Source organism: Scyliorhinus canicula, chromosome 6 (genome assembly GCF_902713615.1).
Source record: "Scyliorhinus canicula chromosome 6, sScyCan1.1, whole genome shotgun sequence".
Taxonomy (NCBI): domain Eukaryota; kingdom Metazoa; phylum Chordata; class Chondrichthyes; order Carcharhiniformes; family Scyliorhinidae; genus Scyliorhinus; species Scyliorhinus canicula.
Window position 1 is genome coordinate 150,125,461 of NC_052151.1, and position 25,365 is coordinate 150,150,825.

Sequence of the window (25,365 nt, forward strand, 5' to 3'; positions counted from 1 at the left end):
AAGCGATTCCTGATTCGGGAGGCGCTGGAAATCACTTCATTGGGAGTCGGGGTGGGTGGGGGGAGCGGACAAACTGTCCAAACAACCCACCCAGCACCACCTTGCCCACATGTGGCATAGTCTGCGGATGGAGCACTGGATTCTCCCCCAGCCCAGAACCCATCAAAGCACAGGGGGAGGCGAGTCAGCCTCCACCCTGAGTATTGGGGCAGAGAGACTGGGCTGGTGATCATTCGGTGTGTGAGCAGGTTCTGACCCCCCCCCCCCCCCCGCCCCCCGGTGAGAAGTCAGGGAGGGAGGGAGGGGAGCCATAGGAGGAGGGAGAGAGGGAGGGGAGCCAGACAAGGAGGGAGTGACTTGCTGGAGAAGGAAGTGACTGGTGGGCAACGGGGTGGTGCACCAAGTGGGAGAGTAGCCCCGGGAGAAGGGGACAAGTATGGGAGGCGGCTGGAGTAAATGGAGAAAGATTTCAGTGGGAGAGCCGGAGGCAGGTGAGTGCAGAGGGCACAGTGCCACAGAGGACCGGGGAGACAGACAGGCAGCAGGGCAGGGTGGTCAGAGTGGCGGAGGGCAGCAGACAGCAGGAGGCACCGAGAGGAGGGAGGGTGGACGTTGGCAGCATGACCCTGGATCCAGGAGGGAGAGCCGTCTGCAAACTCCTGCCGAGGACGGGAGCATCGAGCAGGAGCTGGAGAGGGCGCTGGAGGAATGCCCGGACTGGAGAGGGGAGCCTGGCCCCTTGCAGCCACCAAACGTCCACACAACCCCCTGCAGCCAACCGGCCTTTAACTCCACTCCTCACATCCAGATGGTGGGGAAGCAATCCGAGCCGCTGCTGGGCTCCCAGCAAATCCCAGCACAGCCGGGTCACAGTCAACAAGGAGAAAGGGAAGGAGCAACTCAAACCCAAACTCCTGCACTGAGTCCCCCCAAACCTCACACCAACCACAGGAAGCAGCAGCAAAACCTCCCACACGTGAGTTCACATTCTGTTACTTACAAACAAGAAACTGACAGACTGAACACTGAGCAGAAATATTTCAACCAAATCAGTAACCCAGCGACTCACCTACCGCACAATTTCATTTGAATATCGCTTAGTGGGAACAGACTGCAGAACACGTTTTATTTCATGGTGGATTAAAAAACTCAACAGTTAGGATCTTAATTATTTCATTGTTTTATTAGAATTTCAATATGTCAAAATATCTAAGTCAGTGTTCTGGTTCAAGTCAAATTTTATGGTTCAATTAAAATTAAAGCAGAGCGAATCTGGAGTACACTCTACCGATGAAATGTCCCCTTTTATTCTCACAGCAAACTGAGAGATTTAATTTGTTGCATATCAGTAACCAGGAAAAGGGGGTGGAGCCAGGAGCTATCTTCCAAACTCTGAAAGTCCGTTAACTGCAAGTTGAAGATTGTTTCTGGTTGTTTTTTGATTGTTTCTGATTTTATATCAACAAAGCATTTAGCTGGTCAGGAACGGGTTAAATCATTAAAGGTCTTCAGCCCCATGTCATGTTTCTCTTGCAATCCTTTACTTACCTTCCGTTTACTATTCCCGCTGAAACTATTCAGTTTACTCGATTCGACAACGCGTTTATATATTGGGCAGCGAATTTCCACATTATTCCACCCGGGATATCCTTCCATGAAGAAAGATGTTGCCGCCCTCCTTATAACCATGCGGAGTGAATGTTCTCCCCGTGTCTGCTTGGATTTCCTCCGGGTGCTCCGGTTTCCTCCCACAGTCTAAATCAAATCACTGTTCGGAGGATTGGCCATGTTAAATTGCTCCTTAGTGATCAGAAGTTAGGCGGGGTTATGGGGTTACAGGGGTAGGGCGGGGCGGGCCTAGGTAGGGTGCTCCTTCAGAACGTGTGCAGATTCGATGGGCCATTCTGCACCCAAGGGAGCCTATGGTGTTGTTGAGCATCAAGGCCTGAAAGCAAATCACATCCCACCTGGCTCCTGTTGTGTGGCAAAACACTGGGAAAAACTATAATTCAAACTGTGTATCAACGGAGCAGGCAGTATGGTAAAGGGGAGTGAAGTGATGGTGGTGCTGGTACAGAGTTGGCTCGATTTGTGTTTATTGAAGTAGGTGCTTCTCACTACAAGGGGTATTTTGTGTAACGTTGAGCCGCCAAATACTGGCAGGGGCCAGTAAAGCGCTGCCCCTCCCCAACATTCACCTCGACAAATCTTTTTCTATCAACCGTTCTGTAATCCTTTGGAATAGCAGTATTCCATAGCAGTATAGCAGTAAGTGGACTTGCTAAGTGTCAGCATCACCATGTGTTTTGTAACAATAATCTTTATTGTCACAATGTGGAAATGCCAATGTTGGACTGGGGAGGGCAGAGTAAGAAGTCTGACAACACCAGGTTAAAGTCCAACAGGTTTGTTTGGAATCACTAGCTTTCAGCAGCGCCTTCATCGGGTGAGTGTCACATGTAGGCTTACATTAACACTGTAATGAAGTTACTGTGAAAAGCCCCTAGTCGCCACATTCCGGTGCCTGTTCGGGTACACAGAGGGAGAATTCAGAATGTCCGATTCACCCAACAAGCACGTCTTTCGGGACTTGTGGGAGGAAACAGGAGCACCCGGAGGAAACCCACGCAGACACGGAGAACGTGTAGATTCCGCACAGACAGTGACCCAAGTCAGGAATCGAACCCGGCACCCTGGAGCTGTGATTAAACAACAGGGCAGGGTTTCCCGCTGTTTTAGACAATGTCTGACTCATGGCTGGATGGTAGTGAGAAAGTTGGTTGGGCATCGGTTATACTCACCAGCGCCGGCCCTAGGGTTGCTGGCGCCCCGGGCAAGCTGAACTTCGGCGCCCTTGGGGGGGGGGGGCCGAGAGGGGGGCGGGGCCGAGAGGGGGAGGGGGGCGGGGCCGAGAGGGGGTGGGGCCGAGAGGGGGCGGGGCCGAGGGGAGGGGCGGACCGAGCGGGGGGGGTGGACCCGAGGGGGGGGGGTGGGGGGGGGGGGAGCGGATCGAGCGGGGGGGCGGGGGGGGGTGGACCCGAGGGGGGTGGGGCGGGGGGGAGCGGACCGAGCGGGGGGCCGCCCTGGGGGAGGGCGGCCACCGCGCATGCGCTGGTTGGCACCGGCCCAACTGCGCATGCGCGGGACCCGAGTCTGGCGCCCCCTAGCACATGGCGCCCCGGGCGACTGCCCGAGTTGCCGGTGCCTTGAGCCGGCCCTGATACTCACACAGTCACACACACACTCTCATCCATCCAATTTTCCACCATCTGCCCTCAAATGGGCGAACAGGTAAATAAATACTGCGGATGCTGGAAAGCTGAAATAAAAACAGAAAATTGCTGGGAAGACTCACCAAGTGTGTCTGCACCTGTGGAGAGAGGCCAAAGGCAGGAGGAGACTCCGGATGAGCCAGGAGACCTGATGGCATTCCTGGCAGCGGGTGGGACTGAGGGTGGACGCCCTCTCCCGGTGGTCGTCAAGGTGACGGTCGCCCTGAACCTCTTCACGACGAGTCGTTCCAGTCGCCGAGTAGGGACCTGTCCGGCATTCCCAGGCATTGGTGCACAGGTGCATCCGCGCAGTGACCGACGCCCTGTACGACATCGCAGCCCACTACATTCAGTTCCCTGTTGACCGTGCCCACCAGGATGCCCGACAAGCGGGCTTTGCCGCGGTTGCCTGGATTCCCATAGTCCAGGGGGTAATCAATGGGGTCCACGTCGCGATGCAGCCATCAGCGGATAACAGGGCCATGTTAATGAATAGGAAGGGGACCTATTCCATGAACATGCAGGTGGTCTATGACCACCGGATGAGGATCCTGCACATCTGCGCCCGGTATCCGGGCAGTGTGCATGACTCGTTCATATTGGCGCAATCGTTCATCCCCGGTATGTTCGAGGGACATTCCCTGGCTGCGGGGCTGGTTGCTAGGTGACAGGGGTTACCCATTGAGGGCGTGACTGATGATGCATATATGGAGGCCACGGACTGAGGCGGAGACCCGCTACAATGATGCCATTGTGCGACCAGGGATGTGGTCGAGAGATGCTTTGGGCTGCTGAAGATGCGCTTCAGGGGCCCTCCAGTACCCGTCGGAGCGGGTCAGCCGCATCGTTGTGGTCTGCTGCGTCCTGCATAATATAGCCCAGCAGATGGGCGATGTGCTGGAGGCAGAGGAGGAGGAGGGGGCGGATCACGATGAAGGGCTCGGCTCTCCAGATGAGGAGGATCTAGAGGGGGGGCAATGTATGGGACATACGGGCTGGACAGGGACAGGAGGCTGCCCAACTATACCGGTTGGGCCACCGGACATGGGAGGAGTTGATAGCCGTACGGTTCACAGACTCGGAGGGGGTGTGGCACAGTACGGCGCCACCACCACCCTCACCCCGGTTTGTGTTGCCTGTGTGTCCGTGCCATCGGTGTAGGTCCCCTGTGCAATGGTGCCCCGCCCATCTGTCCCTGTGTCTCCGTCCCCTATGTTGTGGTGTCGTGAGTTGACTGGGACGGGGGCGCTGTTAGTGTGGCTGCCCACCCCGTCGCTGGATGAGTCCCTAGGGCATGGCCACCCTGGCTCTGGATGGGGGCGGGCTCTGCCTGATGGCCCGGGTCGGTCCCTGCTTGTTGCCCTCACACCGGCTTTGAAATGAAAATGAAATGAAATAAAATTGCTTATTGTCACTAGTAGGCTTCAATGAAGTTACTGTGAAAAGCCCCTAGTCGCCACCTTCCGGCGCCTGTCCGGGGAGGCTGGTACAAGAATCGAACCGTGCTGCTGGCCTGCTTGGTATGCTTTCAAAGCCAGCAATTTAGCTCAGTGAGCTAAACCAGCCCCGAGTTGAGTACTCTGCATCCGCTGGGACGGGTCGATCGGCGTGTGGTCCTGCAAGACACAATAGACCTTGCTTGGTTAGACATGCAGACGGGGCTGAGGGGGTGGTGGGAGGAGGTGGGGGAAGGGGTGGTGGGAGGAGGGGGGATGGGGAGGGGGAGGGGGGATGGGTGGAGGGGGGGATGGGGATGAGAGGAGGGGGGATGGGAGGTGGGTGGAGAAGGGGTTGGGGGGGAGGGTCTCACTTGGTGGTGAGCCCCCGATCTTGGCATCCGCAGCCTCCCAGTCCTCAGGTCCGCCTGCGAGGTCCAGGGCCCTCTGTTCAAGCACGGTGAGGGGGCGCAATTCAGGTGGACCCCCTCCGGTCCTCTCACGCAACCGGTCGTTATGGGTGTGCTTTTCCTTGGGGGGGGCACAAAAAGATCAACAGTGTTAGGGGGAGGGCAGCACGGTGGCGCAGTGGTTAGCACAGCAGTCTCACGGCACCAAGCTCCCAGGTTCGATCCCAGCCTTGGGTCACTGTCCGTGTGGAGTTTGCACATTCTCCCCGTGTCTGCGTGGGTTTCACCCCCACAACCCAAATATGTGCAGGGTGGGTGGATTGAACACACTAAATTGTCCCTTAATCGGAAAAAATGAATTGGGTACTCTAAATTTATTTTTTAAAAACAGTGTTAGGGGGGCATATAATTGCAGCCCAGCGGTTGGGTGTATGTTGGCATAGGTTCACAGGCCATCCTGCCAATGCAGCTTGCATGGTTGGGTGCAGCCATGTGGGTCTCAGCTAGGGTTGCAATGCCCCCTCCCCATGCGGGGGGGGGGGGGTTGAAGGGTTGGTGCCATGGACACAGTGGGGGGTACTCACCCTGGCTGCCCTGACTAGGTCGTTGAGCTTCTTGTGGCACTGGCTGCCTGTCATGGCTGTTGTGCCTAGGGTACTTCTCCCCCCCCCCCTTCCTCCACAGGCGCCGGGCGGTGTTGGCTGTGACCCTGCAGCCGTGTCCGGGGTACAGGGCATACCTCCTTTGCTCCACGGCTATCAGGAGCATCTCCATATCATGGTCCTGGAACCTCGGCGCTGCGCGGCGGGCGGCCATCTTCCCGCGTTGGCCTGTGTCTGTGCGGGTGGCGTCTATTTCAGAGCGATGCAGCGTCAATTACGCCACGCGCGTCTGTGACGCCGTACCGGGCTGCCTGTGCTGGCCCCTTCCATGGCTCAGAATATGCGCACTTTTGATCGGGTCGCGCTGGCGTCAGAACTTGGCCGCGATACCGGAGAATCCCAGCCCTGGTGTGTGAACAGGAGTGCTGTGCCATTTGGTGACATCACAACTGCAGAGGGCGCACTTTCCGCCCATACACAGTTTCAGTTCCTTTATTAATAATACAATCCACATGATGTTAATACACTGATGGTTAGTTCAGCTGGTTAGCGTGTGGCTCAGAACATTGCTGACAATGCAGATTCAATTCCACCTCTAGCTGAAGTGGTCTTGGCGCCTGCCTCCTCACCCTGGCCCCTGTGAGTGGAAGACACTGGCAAACAACCACTGACAAAAGCTGCCAACAGCTCAGGATGAAGCACCAACACAGCACAAATGAATGAATGAAGTTTGACCTCCCACATACTGTATCCCACACACATATCTGACCTGGGAAACTGCGAACTCCCTTACCCCGGGCCCCCTCACACTGAACCCAGAGAGCAGCTTCTCGCAGTGCTGAGGGAGGGAACAGCAGCCAGAACCCCTCCTACCCCCCATCCCAGGCCTCCCACCTGCATCGAGCCAGGGCCTTCCATCTCCACACTGAGCCCACCGCCCAGCTCCAGCGCCCACTGCAACCTCTCCAGTCCGGTTGGCACCGAGAACTACAGCCGATGGTATTCTCAGTGGCAGCAACCCGGCCATTGGGAGGTGGTGACAGGGGCGTCTAATGGGGTAAACCGAGCATGCACTGGCGATTGCAACGTCAGATAGGCTTGTCTTTAAGTCGGCGTCAAGAGAGTTAAAATGAAGTATTTTTTTGGAACGCTGTGAAGATTCCTTCATTTTAAGGTAGCCCGCACTCGATGCGCGAGTCTCTGGGGGGAACCGGAGTGCTGAGCCTTTATCCAGGACACTGACCATTGCTGCACCAAGGCCATTATTAACATTGCAATGAAGTTATGTGAAAATCCCCAAGTCGCCACATTCCGGCACCTGTTCGGGTACAGAGAGGGAGAATTCAGAATGTCCAAATTACCTAACAGCATGTCTTTCGGAACTTGTGGGAGGAAACTAGAGCACCCGGAGCAATCCCACGCAGACACAGGGAGAACATGCAGACTCCGCACAGACAGGGATCCAAACCGGGAATCAAACCTGGAACTCTTCACTGTGAAGCAACAGTGCTTCCCAGGGTGGCAGTGTAGCATAGTGGTTAGCACTGTTGCTTCACAGCGCCACGGTCCCAGATTCGATTCCCTGCTTGTCCGTGCAAGGTCTGCATGTTCTCCCTGTGTCTGTGTGGGTTTCCTCCGGGTACTCTGGTTTCCTCCCACTAGTCGTGTAAGACGGGCTGTTAGGTAGTTTGGACATTCTGAATTCTCCCTGTGTACCCGAACAGGTGGCAGAATGTGGCGCCTTGGGGATTTTCATAGTAACGTAATTGCAGTGTTAATGTAAGCCTACCTTTGACGATAAAGATTATTATTATTAACCACTGTGTTAGGGGGCAGCACTGTGGCGCAGTGGTTAGCACTGCTATCTCACGGCGCCGAGTTCCCAGTTTCCATCCCGGCCCTGGGTCACTGTCAGTGTGGAGTTTGCACATTCTCCCCGTGTTTGTGTGGGTTTCGCCCCCACAACCCAAAGATATGCAGGGTAGGTGGATTGGCCACGCTAAATTGCCCCTTAATTGGAAACAATGAATTGGGTACTCTAAATTTATTTGATAAAAATTAACCTCTGTGTTACCATGCTGCCCATTACTATGCCACCCATTATAGAGCACAGTTGGAATGCTGATGGCATGGTTCAAGTGCCCAAGACAAACTGGGAGTGTTCTGCAATACTTTCGAGCTGGGGCCCAGAGAGGCATCATTGAGGGAGATATTGGAAAAGCAGGCGCCCAAAGGCAGGGAAGAGAAGCGGCCCCTCCGAAGAGAATCAGAGTAGCAGGGAGGAAAGTACATTTTATTGCATTTAAGCAGCAAAACTTACCCGGACATAATGAACAAAATAACTTCATGACCTGAGAGGCAGGCCATTAGAGCGCTTAGTGGCGAGTGACTAGCAACTGCAGAGTGTCAGGGGAGCTGAATTCTACCGAAGATGTTTTCCATAGCAACAGTGATGTATTATTTTTCATTAAGTGTTAACACAAAAAGCATGACAGAAAAATTAGGATAATTGGTAGAAAGGGTAAATGTGTGCAGGAAATGCACATCATGTGCAAAACGTTATAATTTAGAAATCTACTCCAAAACCCATTAAATTGCCCAAAATTTTACATTTTCTATGAAAGTGTTCTGTCCCCCCACCTTCGTGAAAATAATAATTATGCATGATGTATGCTTACTCCTATAGTTACCACTGAATTGCTGCTGTTATATAGTCCTGAGATTGTACCTCTTTAGAGTACTCTTCTCCAACTTGAAGTGTGTTTCAATGTCATACACACATAATCTTATGTTAAATGCTGTGAGCCGTGTATTGTAGATGTGCACTTTGTATCATTGACTTTTCACCGTTGGCTGCTCTTTTGAATTCAGTACCTTTATCTCAGATACATGAAAAGCATTGGCTTGCTTTTGATTTTACTAAACATATAACATTGCTTTACTTATTTACTTCAGGATCACATCTGTCAACCATTCCATCCAATATGGACTGAGAAATCAGTTCTATCACTCTAACAATGGGGCCCACCATCATGGGAGGTCTCCTGACAGCTCTCGCAGCTGCCGTGGCAACTCTGACAGTGGCCGTCTCGACTTTGGGGGGCTATTGCTGACAGGGGTTTCTGGACCATCATGTACCTTCTGCACTCTGTTCTTGTGCAGAGCTGCAGGAGTGTTGAGGCACTGTCCCAGGAGAATGAACTTACTGAGAAATGCACCTGCTGTCTTCTCTCAGGATGGCATTAGGTAAAGTTTAGTTCAGTGAACTGCTCTCTGAGTTGTCTGGTAGCCAGGGATACTGGTGATTGCTGCCTTTCATCCATCTACCTGGAGCGCCATAGAATCCCTGCAGTGTAGAAGGAAGCCACTTGGTCCATCATGCACGTACCGGTCCATCATGCATGTACCAACTCTCCAAAAGGCCCATTCCCCTTCCCTCTCCCCGTAACCTCACCTAACCAATACATCTTTGGACACTAAGTGGCGATTTAGCATGGCCAATCTATCTTACCTGCACATCTTTAGACTGTGGGAGGAAACCGGAGCACCCAGAAGAAACCCACACAGATACGGGGAGAAAGTGCAAACTCCACCACAGACAGCGATCCAAAACCTGGAATCGAACCTGGGTCCCTGGCGCTGTGAGGCTGCATTGCTATCATGCCGCTGACTTACGCTGGCTCCTGGTTAAGCAACTGCATGATTTTAAAATACTCATCCTTCGTTTCAAATCCCTCCCAACTTTCCTCCAGCCCTACAATCCTCCAAGATCTCTTCGCTCATCCAATTTTGGCCTCTTACATATCCCCTATTTGCAATTTGCTTTCAGCTGCCCTGATCAGAATCTCTGGAATTCACTTCTTCTGCTTTCAGATAATCCTCAAAATTTACCTCTTTGACTGGTCTGTCCCAATATCTCCCAGTGTGACATGGAGTCCTATTTTGTTTGATAATGTTCCTGTGAACCGCTAAGGATTCTGAACTAATATCATTGTAGTTGAATAATCACTTCTGTAGGCAAACATAGCACCCAATTTGTATATAGAACAGAATCACAAATAGCAAATGAAGAAGTCAAAATGGAGGCATAAGCCCATTTTGCTGATGCCATTAAGAAAGGAATTTTGCCTAGACTGGAGAGGATATTTTCCTGCTTTTCTCCAAGTAATGCCGTTACAATCTTTTACATCACAGAAAAATGGGGCTTTGGCTCAATCACAATTCCACCTTGCTCTCCCCCTTTAAGACCCTGCGAAAACTTACATCTGTGACCAACTTTTTGGTCACATTTTTCTGTGTCCATTTTGTCCTTGCGCCTCTGTGAAGTACATTGAGATGTTTTTGCGATGTGAAAGAAACTATGTAAATGCAAATTATTATTGTGCAAATTGATATTTAGAAACTTTATCTAATTTATATGTAATTTCTTTTTTAATTTTCCAGGATTTATTCACTATCAGTACACAGGACATAGAAAATAACAACTTGGCCAATGGGTAAGCCCAATTCAAATATGACAGCCTGTAGTACTCAAGTGGGATCTTGGAAAGCTAAATAAATTCTTATTTAATTGCCCCTTATTCATGGATTAAGTCTCTCTCCACAATATCCTCCAAATTACCTTAGTCACTGTTAATAGCAAATACCTCACTAACCATCAAAGTTATTTTTTTATCTCCACAGATCTCAAACTATAGACATACTTTAAAACAAGCAGTTTATTAAGAAACTTAATTAGGAAGGCTCAGTAGCGCAGTGGTTAACACTGCTGCCTCATGGCGCTGAGGACCCGGGTTCGATCCCGGCCCCGGGTCATTGTCTGTGTGGAGTTTGCACATTGTCTGCATGGGGCTCACCCCCCACAAACCAAAATATCTGCAGGGTAGGTGGATTGGCCATGCTAAATTGCCCCTTAATTGGAAAAGAAAAGAATTGGATACTCTAAATTTTGGGGAAAAAAGAAACTTAATTGAGGAATTTGCCTGTGCTTTGTTGTACTTGATGCTATGGAACCGATTTTAAATATTCCAAGCTACAAATAAATTAATTGCCATAACATTAACATATTGGCTGAAATGTAGCACGTAGAGCTGATTTAAAAAAAAACTTTTCAAAATAGAGTGCACCATATTCCAGCAAGAGTTGTAAATCACTTAACACGAAGAAATTATGATACTTTAATGTCTCTTCTTGTAATTGGCACTGTAATAATTCTCTAATTATTTTGTATTAATAGAATGCTCAGTTATACACTCAATATAGTGATTCCTGAAAGTATCCTCTGACATGTTGTGAAATTTTGTATAATTCATAGTCAAAATAAGCTTGCATGTTTTGTGACAAGCAACATTTCTCCTGTGGAAATATTTGCATAATTGGAACAGGAATGAGCCATTCAGCCCCCTCACTCCTTTTCTGTCATTTAATTAGATTATGGCTAAGGCATATTTCAACTCCATTTACCTGCCTTTGTTCTATATTGTTTGATGCCTTTACCTAAATGCCTTTATCAATCTTGGTCTTGTACACTTCAATTAACCTCACATCCGTGGCCTTTTGGGGAGAGTGAATTCTAAATTTCCACTGCCCTCTTGCTCCCTGATTTCATTCTTAAATGACCCAACTCTAATTTTACAATTAAACCTATTTGTTCTGGATTTTTCCACTAGAAGAAATCATTTCCTGTTATCTACCCTTGTGAAACCCTTAATTAGTTTAAATATCTTAAATACATAAATCCTTAACCGTTGAACTGCCACAATATATTTCTTGAGGTTCAGTGCCTAAAGCCTGATTCAGTACTACAGATGGAGTTTGACCAAGGCTGACTCTCACTGAAGCATCTGCCTCACTTTACAATTACAATTCCCTTGCGGTAAAGACCAATATTCTGTAAGCCTTTTTGATTACTATTTGCGTCAATGCACTAGTTTTTAGTGATTTGTGTACATGGAAATCCCAAACCCTTAGCTCCTCCACAGCTCATCTTTCACCGTTCAGAAAATATATCTGATTTTGTTTCATAGTTCCAAAATTGATGATGCCACACGTCCCCACATTGAACTCTATATGCTACAGCTTTGCCCACTCACTTACACTGTCCATATCCCTCTGTAATTTCCTCCTCTCATTCACAAATTTCATCATATCTCTAACTTAGCATTATTTATAAACTTGGATGTGCAACTCTCTCTTCTTCATTTATCTATATGGTGAACAATTGATGCCCCTGTACAGATACCTGAGGAGCTTCACTTTTTTCATCATGTGAATCAGAAATTGAATATTTTATTCCCTTTCTCTGGCTCCTAGCTCCCATCCAATTATTTGCCAGATTACCTCCAATTACATGTGCTCTCATTTTTTCCAAAAGTCTGCCAATATTTTTAAAAATTCATTTACAGGATGAGGGCGTCGCTGGTGCGGCCAGCATTTATTGCCCATCTTTAGCTGCCCTTCAGAAGGTAGTGGTGAGTTTCCTTATGGAACTGCTGCAGTCCCTGAGGTGTAGGTACATCCACAGTGCTGTTAGGGAGGGGAATTCCAGAATTTTGACCAAGCGACAGTGAAGGAACAGCGATATATTTCCAAGTCGGGGTGGTGAGACTTGGAGGGGAACCTCCAGGTGGTGGTCCTTCTAGGTGGTAGTGGTCGTGGGTTTGGAACGTGCTGCCTAAGGAACGTTGGCAAGTTACTGCAGTGCATCTTGTAGATGGTACACATGGTTTATCAGTGGTGGAGGGACTGATGTAAAAACATATCAAATGTCTTCACCCATAGACATTCCCCTTCTATCAGATATGACCTCCTCAGTAAATATGATTAGCCAGGCACGACCTATAGTTCACAAATCTATGCTATCCATTCCGTTTCTCATTATTGATTCAGTGACTTCCCAAACAATTAATGTTAAGTTGATTGCTCGGCAATCTTTGCAATTTTTCAATGCAAAATAAATAACTCTAGAATCCAGACAGCTTCAGAAAATTATGATTAATGGATCTATAATTTCCTCACCTTATTTTTTTTAAATATTCTGGCGTGGAAAACAACAGGTCCTGAGGAGTGTTCTAGTAGGGGTAACTATTAGAATAGATAGAGGATGTAACTAGTAGAATAGATAAGGGTGAACCAGTGGATGAGGTGTATTTGGATTTTCAGAAAGCTTTTGAGAAAGTCCCACATAAGAGGCAGTGAACAACATTATTGCACATGGATTTGGCGTAATATATTGGCATGAAGTGAGAATTGGTTAGCAGACATGAAACAGAGTAGGAATAAATGGGTCATTTTGACGTGGCAGGCGGTGATTAGTGGGGTTCGCAGGGATCAGTGCTTGGGCCCCACTCTTGACAATGTACATCAATGAATATTTCCAAGTTTGCTGATGACACGATACTTGGTGGGAATGTGAGTGGTGACAAGGATGTTAAGAGGCTTCAAGATGATTTAGACAAGTTTAGTGAGTGAGCACATTTTTGGCAGATGCATTATAATGTGGATAAATGTGAATGGATTGTGAGGGAGCTGGTCCAGTTGGATCAGGGGGTATCCCCTGGGGAGTCATAGGGAGATGAGGAGAATAATGTGGGTGATGGTTACTGGGATACAGAGAGAGTCCCGTGGAGGTGGGGGGTAGTTGGAGAATGGGGGAGTTGCTTGGGGAATTGGGGATGTGGGGTGGGAGTCTGGTAGGGGTGTCATTCTGGGGTCTTTACAATAGTTAAGCAAAGTTTAGAAAAGGTTTTAATTTTTTTTAAGATAATTTATTGAAGGTATATCCAGAAAATACAAAAACAGGAAGTCAATAACAGAAAACAATATTGAACACTCCATAACATATTAACAGTGCATATAATACTATAGCAATATAACCCATATGAAACACCCCATATATACAAATGCATCAGCCACCCCCAAAATGTTTTTCAGAACAAAGTAAAGTACCCCCCAACACATAACAAACAATAGTTACCGTACCCCGTCACCCCCCTACTTCCCACCCCCCCATACCGCTGACGTTCTAATATTACTTGAAAAAGTCGATGAACAGCTTCCACCTCACAAAGAACCCCTCATCCATAGGACTAATGGTGAACTTAATTCTCTCCAAATGAAGAATCTCAGCAAGATCCTGCACCGATGACCCAATACTTGGTGGATCTGAGGACCGCCAGTTTAGCAGAATTCTCCTTTGGAGGCAAAATCCACAACAATCGGCCTCCTTCCCCTCCAAAACAGACCGGATCCTCAGACACTCCAAAAATAGCTCCCCATGGAGAAAGCGTGACCACCATTCCCACCACTTGAGATAATACATCCGTGACTCCCTCCCAGAACCCCACCAATTTTGGACAGGACCAGAACATATGGACATGATTCGCAGGAGACTTGGCACATCGTGCACACTGATCGGCCATTCTGGAAAGAATTGGCTCAACTTTGCCGGCGTCATATGTGCTCTATATACAACTTAAAGCTGAATAAGACTAGCACACAACGAGGATTCATTAATCCTACAAAGTGCTTCTTCCCAAATCCAACCTCTCATCATGCCTCCCAGTCCTCCTCCCATTTTTGCAACATTGCCACCATCGAAACTTCCTTTTTCCTGGCCAATGCAGTGTACATATTGGAGACCTTGCCTTCCTCAATATCATCCTCCGAGAGGAGCTTGGCCTGTCGACCCAAGGGCGGCAACATTGGGAACAAACCCATGTCTTTACTCAAAAAGGCCCTTATCTGGAGGTATCTGAACCCATTACCGCTGGGCAATTGGTAAGCCTCTGTCAGCTCAGTTAGGTCCCCAAACTTCCCACCCAGAAAGAGGTCCTCAAAGCATTTGATCCCCAAACAGTCCCATTCCTTAAACCTGGCATCCAATCTTGCTGGGACAAATCTATGGTTCCCACAAATCGGGGCCTCACGGTAGCATGGTGGTTAGCATCAATGCTTCACAGCTCCAGGGTCCCAGGTTCGATTCCCGGCTGGGTCACTGTCTGTGTGGAGTCTGCACGTCCTCCCCGTGTGTGCGTGGGTTTCCTCCGGGTGCTCCGGTTTCCTCCCACAGTCCAAAGATGTGCGGGTTAGGTGGATTGGCCATGCTAAATTGCCCGTAGTGTAAGGTTAATGGGGGGATTGTTGGGTTATGGGTATACAGGTTACGTGGGTTTAAGTAGGGTGATCATTGTTCGGCACAACATCGAGGGCCGAAGGGCCTGTTCTGTGCTGTACTGTTCTATGTTCTATGTATGTGCCCTCCAGGCCATAATGCCGCCGGCACTGATTCCACACCCTCAAAGTGGAAGCTACCACTAGATTTGATGAGTACCTACTCAGTGAGAATGGTAGAGAGCTGATGCCAATGCCCTTAAGGATGTCTCCCTACGCGAGGCCTCTTTCACCCTACACCACACCAAACCGTGATCTAACACCCATTTCCGAACCATGACAATTTTGGCAGCCCAGTAGTAACTCTGAAAATTAGGGAGAGCCAGACCACCACCCTGCCTACCCCTCTCCAGACAAACTCTTTCAATACGGCGAATCCTCCCCCCCCCCCCCCCCCCCCACCTCCCGCCCACACAAAGCCCAGAATAAGCCTATTGACCTTTCTGAAAAAAGAATTGGGCATGAAGATTGGGAATTTCTGAAAGACAAAAAGGAACCTCGGCAGGGTCGCCATCTTTATTGTCTGGACTCTCCTGGACTGAGACAGCGGCAACCTGTCCCATCGTTTAAACTCCTCTTTCATCTCCTCCATTAAACTTGCCAGATTTAACTTGTGAAGTTGGGCCCAGTCCCATGCCACCTGAATCCCCAAGATAGTGAAAGTTATTTCTTAAATACTCAGAGTTAACCCCGTTAGTGGAGTTGCTTGATTTTGATGCTTTATATAACAACCCAGTCCACAAATCCCTGTCCAAACCCAAACCGCTCCAAAATGTCAATCACGTACACCCATTCCACTCGGTCAAATGCCTTCTCAACTCCATTGACACCACAACCTCCACCTCGCTTCCTCCTGGGGTCATCATGATTACGTCCAATAGCCTCCATATATTGGGCGCTAACAATCTGCCTTTTACAAACCCGGTTTGGTCCTCTCCAACCACATCCAGCAGACTCTCCTCGATACAGGTAACCAAGATCTCAGCCAGAAGCTTTGCATCTACATTTAGGAGTGAAATCAGACAATAAGATCCACATTGCTCAGGATCTTTGTCCTTTTTTTGGATGAGGGAAATGGAAGCCGGCGACAGTGTGTGGGGTTGGGGGGGGGGGGGGGGGGGGGGGGAGCACACCCCTCGCCAGCATTTCATTGTACATCTGCACCATTAACGGACCCAGCAACGCGCCAAAGTGTTTATAAAAGTCAGCTGGGAATCCGTCTGGATCCGGGCCTTCCCTGACTGCATCAAATTCACACATCCCAACACTTCCCGCAGACCTACTGGGGCTCCCAATCCCTGCACCCTTGCTCGATTCACCCTTGGAAAATCCAACCCATCCAAGAATCTTCATCTCAGTTCATCTCCTGGCGCCGGTTCCAATTGGTATAGTCTGATAGAAGGATTCAAAAATGTTATTAATCCCTGCGGGTCTGTTGCCACCCTTCCCCCCCCCCCCCCCATAATTCCTAAGCCTACCTAATTCCCTAGTCTGCTTCCTCAGTTGTTGTGTGAGCATCCTGCCAGCCTTCTCTCCATATACGTTCACAGACCCCCAGCTCTGCGCAATTCTCTCACCGACTCCTCTGAGGTGACCAGATGAAACTCCATCTGGAGCCTCTGCCGCTCCTTCAACAGCACCTCGTCATGTGATTCCAGGTAACTGCAATCGACAGCTAAGATCGCCTCGATCAATCTTTTTGTTCCCCTCACTTCACCCTTAGTTTGTGCACCCGGATCGAGATGAGCTCTTCCCTAACCGCAGCCTTCAGTGCTTCCCACAACACCCCGGCAGAGAACCCCCCCCCCCCCCCCCCCCCCCCCACCGTGTCGTTCTGATTCATATAATTACAAATGGCCCCTTCCAGCCTCTCACATATTCCTTTATCCTCAAGGAGATCAGCGTCCATTCTCCACTGGGGTCGTCAGGGAGTCGGCTTTTCCACCCGCAGGTCATCCAGTGCGGAGCGTGGTCCCACACCATGATCCCCGAATACTCTGTCCCCGCCACTCTTACCTGAAACTAAAAAATCTATCTGAGAATAACACTTGTGAACGTGTGAAAAGAAGGAAAACTCTCTCGTCCTAGGCCTCCCAAAGCACCATGGATCCAAGCCCCCACCATGAGCTGCATGAATCTGGACAGCTCCCCAGCCATCTCCGATATCCTCCCGGAACTGGGACATGAGCGATCCAGCTCCGGGTCCAGGACCCTATTGAAGTCCCCCTCTAGGATGAATCTGTGCGTATCCAGATCTGGGATCAGGGACAGAACCCGCCCCACAAAATCCACATCGTACCAATTGGTGGCGTGTATATTGCACAGTACCACTGGGGAGCCCTCCAACCACCCACTGACCAACGCAAATCTTACACTCGGATCAGCAATGAACCTCTTCATTAAGACATCCTCTTACTTATTGACACATCCACCCCCCTCATCTTCATATCAAGTCCTGAGTGGTAAACCTGACCAACCCACCCCCTTCTCAGTCGTATCTTTAAATGAGTCTCCTGGAAAAACATCATGTCCGTCCTCAGATGAGCAAATACGTGCAACTTTTTAACAGGTCCATTCATGCCCCGGATATTCCAAGTTACCAATCGAGTGAATAATCAGCCATATTGTCGCTTGAGCCAATCACCCCGGGCTGTCAAGTTGTGTTTGTTGAATTCAGAGCCGTTTAGCCAGTTCCGTACCCCAATTGGGTCATATTCGGATTACACGTCCCTCCCATGAGCTCTTCTTCGCCTGCCTGGCCCACCTCAGAATGTTATCCTTGTCCAGGAAATGGTGCAGTCACACCACCATCGCCCCTGGTTCTTCACCCCCACCTTTGGCTTTCTCGTCAACGCTGTGTGTGCGCGGTCAATCTCCGGGGGGGGGGGGGGTGAAGGGTGTTGTGGCTGAAAACTACATATTCCGAGAGATGCGAGCCCACCGGCAGACCCACTATCCAGATATTTTACCGATGATCTCGATTCTCCAACTCGTCCACCTTATCACGTACTTTTTGAAGCTGTCAGCTATGAAGGAAAGGTCTGCTTCCCCTGCGGCCAGCTGGTCCTCGTGGTCAGCAATGGGTTCCCCCATTTTCTGGGCTGACGCGCCCTGAACTGCTCTACTTCCACCGTAATCTGATCAATGGCCCTGACCAGATCTTTAGAGATTTCCAACCTCTGTTTCTGGAACTCAGCAGTTAAAAAGTCTACCAATTGAGCATTGGGCCAGAAGTGCTGACTCCGGACTTGCTGCCATCGTGCCTTCAACCGTGCTTTCCAGTGGCTCGCGGTCTACTGGCAGCCACTTATTTTCCTCCATTGCTCTTTGCTGCGTGCATTCCGGAACCTGCACAAAACATTGCCGACACCTTCACCAGTGAGAATTGGGAACTCTGACCCGATTCAAAGGTCCGACCAGGATCTTTGGGCAGATAAATGTTTCCCCGTGGCAGAGCCAGCAGGTACAGGGCCGTTAAGGCATAGCCGCCACCGGAAGTCTGGAAAAGGTTTTAATTCTTCTAACTTTTTCTGAGTAACTATTTGTGTAACAGCCAGAACAATATGAAGTTTGCGATTTAAATCACATTTTCGGATGGTTCCCTGTGCAGGGCAATTGGCCAGAGAGAGTTTGCTTTCTTGGGCAATTGCCATGCAAACCCTCACTTGTGACATTCTGAGAGGGATTCCCCCCCCCCCCAAAATTCGCCTCTGGGGAGCTCAGAAATTCCTATTTCAATTATGGCAGGAGTTGACCGTGTTAAGATTCCTATTGGCCAGGGCGGCACAGTGGTTAGCACTGCTGTCTCATGGTGCCGAGGACTCGGGTTCGATCCGGCCCCAGGTCAATGTCTGTGTGGAGTTTGCAAATTCTCCCTGTGTCTGCGTGGGTCTCACACCCCCACAACCCCAAAAGATGGCATGGCAGGTGGATTGGGCACACTAAATTGCCCCTTAATTGGAAAAAAATAATTGGGCACTCTAAATTTATAAAGAAAAAGATTTCTATTGGCTTTGTCATGGTAACCCAGAAAAACAGGACACAATAATTTTCCTTGAACTACAGCACCAAAATATTTTTAAAATATTTTTTATTCTCCTTTTTCACCTTTTCTCCCAAATTTACACCCACCATCAATAAACAATAATCAGTAACAAATATGTCAATCCCCATATCAATAACAACAATCCCATCCTCCCACCAAACCCCAAACATCAGCCCGCATGTTCACACAAACAAATGACAAAAAGGAATCAGGAATCACCCATAGTCACCATCAACACACACCTCCCGCCTCCCCCCAACCCTCCCACCCACCCCCCCAACTAATGTTCGATGTTTTTCAGTTCTTGAAAGTGCATGATGAATAATGCCCATGAATTGTAAAACCCCTCCATCCTTCCCCTCAGTTCAAACTTAACCTTCTCAAGAGTCAAGAATTCCAACAGGTCCCCCCGCCACGCCAGGGTACAGGGTGGAGAGGTTGCTCTCTATCGCAGCAGGATCCACCTTCGGGTGATCAATGAGGCGAAGGCTATGATATCTGCCTCTGCACCCGTTTCCAACCCTGCCTGGTCCGACAACCTGAAGATGGCCACCCGGGGGCCCCGGTCCAGTTTCACGTGCACCACTTTAGAAATTACCCTAAAAACCTCCTTCCAGTAATCCTCTAGCTTTGGACAGGACCAAAACATATGAACGTGATTAGCGGCCCCCACCCCGCAACGCTCACACAAATCTTCTACTCCTTCAAAGAATCGGCTCATCCTCGCCTGCGTGAGGTATACTCTGTATACCACCTTCAGCTGTATCAGCCCCAACTTCTCGCACGAGGTGGAGGCATTCACTCTCCGGAGCACCTCACACCAGACCTCCTCCTCTATAACCTCTCCCAAATCTTCCTCCCACTTTGCTTTGATCCCTTCCAGTGATGCCTTCTCCTTTTCCAAAATAGCTCCGCAAACTGCTGACACTACTCCCTTCTCCAGTCCCCCTCTTGTCAGCACCTCCTCCAGCAATGTGGAGGCCGGCTCCTCCGGGAGGCTCTGTATCTCCTTTCTGGCAAAATCTCAAAGCTGCATGTATCTGAACATTTCCCCCTGCTCCAGCCCATACTTCACTTCCAGCTCCTTCAGCCCTGCAGACCGACCCCTAAGAAACAAATCTTTTAGTGTCTTAATCCCCTTCTCCTCCCATTTCCAAAAATTTCCATCCCACCTTCCTGGCTCAAATCTGTGGTTCCCGCGGGTCGGCATTTCCCTTGACCCTGCCCCCAATTCGAAGTGTTGGCAAAACTGCCTCCAAATTCTCAATGAAGCTATTATTACCGGACTCCCTGAGTATTTCCCCGGGGCTATCGTCCCAACCCCCTGCACAAATTCTCCTCCATTCTGACCCACTGGGAATCAACCCCTCTGACCCAGCTCTGCACCTTCTCCCATTCGCCGCCCAGTAATAATACATGATGTTCGGGAGACCCAAACCTCCTGCCTGCCTTCCCCTCTGTAGCAGCACCTTTCTAACTCTGGCCACCTTCCCGCCCCATATGAACAAAGTAATCCTTCCCTCAATCTCTCTGAAAAAAGCCTTTGGCAGGAAAATCGGCAGCCATTGAAAAAGAAACAGAAATCGCGGCAGCACGTTCATTTTAACCGCCTGTACCCAACCCGCCAGTGACCGAGGGAGACCATCCCACCTCGCAGGTCAGCTTTCACTCTCCCCACCAAACTAGAAATGTTGTACCTGCGGAGACGGAATGGCAAGGTTTGTGGCAGCACCCCCTTCCCTATCGCCTCTTCAAATATCCCCACCATCAGGGGTGCCAACTTATCCTTGAATTTTTTATAATATTCCACTGGAAACCCATCCAGCCCTGCCACCTTCCCCGACTGCATCCTCCCAATCGCATCCTTTATCTCCTGCTCCACTATCGCTTCTTCTAATGTAGCCCTGCCCCCTCCCCTAACCTCGGGTACTCCAACCCATCTAGAAATTCCTGCATCTCCCGGTCTCCCCATGTGGCTCTGACCTGTACAGCCCCTCGTAAAATTCCTCAAAAACCTTGTTAATCAGATCCGGAGCCACTACCTACTTCCCTGCCCTATCCCTCACCTGAACAATTTCCCTTGCCGCTGCTTCCCTCTAGCCTTATCTCCATGTTCGTAAACTGCACCCCTTGCTCGCCTCTGTTGGCACTCCGCCTTCCTGGCAGATAGCCAGTCAAAGCTCGCCTGTAGTTCCTTCCTCTTTTCCAGCTTCGCTGGGTCCCCATCTTCTGCATAACTCCTATCTACCTCCAACATCTCATCTATTACCCTCGGCCGCTCCAACCTCTCTTCTTTGTCCACCCTGACCTTGAACAAAATCACCTCACCCCTCACCATCGCCTTTGGAACCTCCCAGACAACTGCTTTTGACACCTCACCCATACAGTTGAAACCTACATATTCCTTAATTACCTTTGCAATTTTCTCACAGAATACTTGGTCCCCCAAAAGTCCCACATCGAATTTCCATCCCGGCCTCTGTGCCATCCCCTTCTCCAGGACCATATTCACCCAATGCGGAGCATGATCTGACACTGCAATTGGCGAGTTTTACAACCCCTTAACCCCAGCCAAAAAAGCCTTCCCCACCACGAAAAAGTCGATCCGCGAGTATACCCTATGGACTGCTGAGAAAAAGAGTATTCCCGTTCCCTCGGGTGCAGTAACCTGCAAGGGTCCACCCCTCCTATTTCCACCATTAGCCCAGCCAGCGCCTAGCCCCCCCCTGATGGGACCAGCGAGCGCAGCAGTGACCTGTCCAACCTTGGCTCCCGCACCACGTTTCAGACCCCCCCCGACTATCAGTTTTTGTGTGTCCAAGTCGGGGATGGCCCCAAACACCATCTTTGCGAATTCCACATCGTCCCAATTGGGACCATTATACACTTAACAGCGCCACTAACCTCCCCTCCAGCGCCCCTGTCACAATCACGGGCGGGATCCTCCCCTACCCAGCGGGGCGGGGGGTCCCGGTGGGACGGAGTGAAATGAACCACTCCTGCGTTGGGCCGCCCCAAAGGTGCAGAGGGGCTAGGCCCGCCCCGGAGTGGTTGGCACCCCGCCAGCCGGCGGGAACGGGGCTTGGCGCCTCGCCAACTGGCGCCGAAGGGCCTCCGCCGGCAGGCGATGGTTGGCGCATGCACGGGAGTGCCAGCGCGTGCTGGCGTCATCCCCTGCATGCGCAGAGGGATTCGCTTCCGCACCGGAATGGCGGAAGACCACAGCATCCGGCGTGAAACAATAGAGTGCCCCCACGGCACAGGCCCGCCCGCTGATCGGTGGGCCCCGACCGCGGGCCAAGCCGCCGTGAGAGAACCTCCCGGGGCCAGATCCCCCCGCGACCCCCCAAGAACCCCGGAGTCCGCCTGCGCCACCAGGTCCCGCTGGTAAGGGACCTACTCTAATTTACGCCGGTGGGACTGGCAAAGAACAGCGGGGGGGGGGGGGGGGGGGGGGGGATTCACGCCGACCCCTGGCAATTCTCCCACCCAACGGGGGGTCGGAGAATCCCGCCACTCGTATCTACCCCTCTGATCCGCCACCACCTTCTCCACCTGGAACCGTACCCTTTTGTTGGCCATTACCGCTATCCCTCGAGCCCTTCCGTCAAATCCAGAGTGACACACCTGACTAACCCAGCCCTTTTTAAGTCTCACCTGGTCCTTCACCCTCGTGTGAGTCTCCTGCAGCATTGCTACATCGGCTTTCAAACTTTTAAGATGCGCAAGCACCCTTGACCTCTTGACCGGACCTCCTAACCCCTTCACGTTCCACGTGACTATCCTAACTGGGGGTCTCTCACCTCCCCCCCCCCCCTTCTTATCCACCATTATCATACCACCGGGCCCTGCCCCATCAGCCTGACCTGCCCCTATCCATTATTAACATCGAATCCCTTCCCCCCCGTCCCATAAAACCCCCCTACATTTCCTCTCGATAAAACATCTCCCAGCATCAATCAATCCCCCCACCCCCCACCCCTCGCTTGCCTCATAGGCCCATCAAAACCTGCTAACCAGGCTCCAATGTCCACAGCCCTCCTCTCACCTCACTCCGTTCACTAGCCGACACAGCTCCAAAATTTGATTGGTATGTAAACCTACCCACGGGCCAATTGGTCCATAATATAAAATCTTGTGCCATTGCAAAACCATTACTAATCTTCTTTCTGCACTTTCTGTAATTTCATGAAGCAAAACACTCTCCTGGTGATAAATGAATGAAGTACATTGAAAAAATGTGTTACCGTCTTCTCTTTCAGGTGGCATATTAATAGAAAGAATGCATCTCTGAACTCCACGCCAATTCTGTATGATTATTCTGAAGAGGAACTGATGGCCTGCATTATAAAAGAATACAGCTAACCAAACATTAAAGCAGAAATGAAACATGGCACATTAGACAGAATACACACACTTTACCAAAGTGAAAAGAATTACTTTAGATGCATTCAACGCTCATTGTAATATAATTGTCTTGTATATACGTTTTAAAGAATAAATGATTTATATCGCAGTGTTAATGAAAGCCTGCTTGTGACAATAATAAAGATTATTATTATAAAGAATACCCATTCACAGGGATATTAACAATAATAATTCATAAGTGTTAATCTGAAGCTGGATTTTCAAATTTAATGGATGTATTGACAAGTAGTAATAGTCAGAGGCAAGTCCACTGAAAGCGATATATGAACACAGTTGATGCTTAGGATTTGTATACGCAATTACCCAGCATTAGAAAGCCAATAAATTTTATATTTCAAATGTTAAGGGCAAGTTTTCTGTTGCCAGGTGAAGATGCTACAGTATATTTGATTCAAAATGTGGTCTTAACATTTGGTAAAGAAGCAATTTCATCAATAAACATACCTCAATGTTTACTTCAGAATAATTTACAATTGGGCCACAATTGAGCTAATCAGTAATTAGGCCACAACAGGTGATGAAATGCAAAGTCTTCCTGTTACTGGTGGGTATGACCACTTTCTTTGACCATTTGATTCCTCTCAAAAGCTTGTCGTTTTTATGTTAGAATAATGTATGCACTTAGGATGATTAAGAAAAATGAAATGAAAATCGCTTATTGTCACAAATAGGCTTCAAATGAAGTTACTGTGAAAAGCCCCTAGTCGCCACATTCCGGCGTCTTTTCGGGGAGGCTGGTACGGGAATTGAACTGTGCTCTGGCCGGCCTTGATCTGCTTTAAAAACCAGCGATTTAGCCCAGTGTGCTAAACCAGCCCCTAAAGAGACAACTGAACATAACTTACAGCTGAAATTATCTTTCCCTTTCATCTCTGTCCTCCCTCACCTCTCATAAACATGCACCAGACACATGGAGGTGCAATTTTCCCAAATTACAGTGTTAGCTCAGGAGGGAAAAGCTGTGTGAAACTCACTGGCTTCACAGATGCCCTTTCTCGCCTGATATAACAGCTCTGTTGTGCTGCCGCAAAGGGCATTCCAATCTCAAAGTTAAATTTAAGACCCCGTCAGGAACCCCCCCCCCCGGCTTCCCAATGGATATCGGAATTGCTCCAATGGCCAAGGGGAACACCACTCAACCCTCACAGATAGAAGGGGAACCCTGCCAATGAGGGTACCTGCACAAACCCTGCATTGCGACCTTTACCAGTCCTAATGCCCTCCAAAAATCTATATCTGCCCAACGATGATCATTGTTATTCATGTACTACAACATTGCACGGTAACAGTTACTGCAAAACACAAAGATTTCATAACTTTGGAGTTCCTGTAAGGTGCATTCTCAGTTTCTTCCATGTGAGAGGTCAAGGTTACTGCCATTCAAAATGGATCCAAATGGTTGTCAACCCTTATGAGCTCAGTCCAGACGGGGTCAGGGCTAAAGACTACAGAAGGTTTCTGGCTGTCCGGCCCAGCTGGTTTTGTGCAACCTGTAGGAGTGACGAGGGTTGAGACGTACTGTCATCTTGAGCTAGAGCATTGCATTCTAGTCCCAATGCATGATAAGAAGTCTTACAACACCAGGTTAAAGTCCAACAGGTTTGTTTCAAACACTAGCTTTCGGAGCACTGCTCCTTCCTCGGGTGAACTGCCCAGCAAACTACCCAGCCTTCAGAACAGCGACCACAACACCACACAACCCTGCCATGGCAATCTCTGCAAGACATGCCAGATCATTGACATGGATACCACCATTACACGTGAGAACACCACTCACCAGGTACGCGGTACATACCCATGAGACTTGGCCAACGTTGTCTACCTGATACGCTGCAGGAAAGGATGTCCTGAAGCGTGGTACATTGGCGAGACAATGCAGACGCTGCAACAACGTATGAATGGACATCGCGCGACAATCACCAGGCAGGAATGTTCCCTTCCAGTCGGGGAACACTTCAGCAGTCAAGGGAATTCAGCCTCTGATCTCCGGGTAAGTGTTCC

The 25,365-nt window shown here is 49.7% G+C and overlaps 1 protein-coding gene across 1 annotated transcript; it reads left to right on the forward strand.

The window, feature by feature from the left end:
• The first annotated feature begins 333 nt into the window (after nucleotides 1–333).
• LOC119967567 (glutenin, high molecular weight subunit PW212-like) lies at nucleotides 334–23,504 on the forward strand. The gene is made up of 3 exons (XM_038800271.1): nucleotides 334–976; nucleotides 10,164–10,216; nucleotides 23,199–23,504. Exons 1-3 carry the CDS (start codon nucleotides 437–439, stop codon nucleotides 23,299–23,301), a joined length of 696 nt encoding a protein of 231 aa, XP_038656199.1. The 5' UTR covers nucleotides 334–436; the 3' UTR covers nucleotides 23,302–23,504.
• Nucleotides 23,505–25,365: the final 1,861 nt, after the last annotated feature.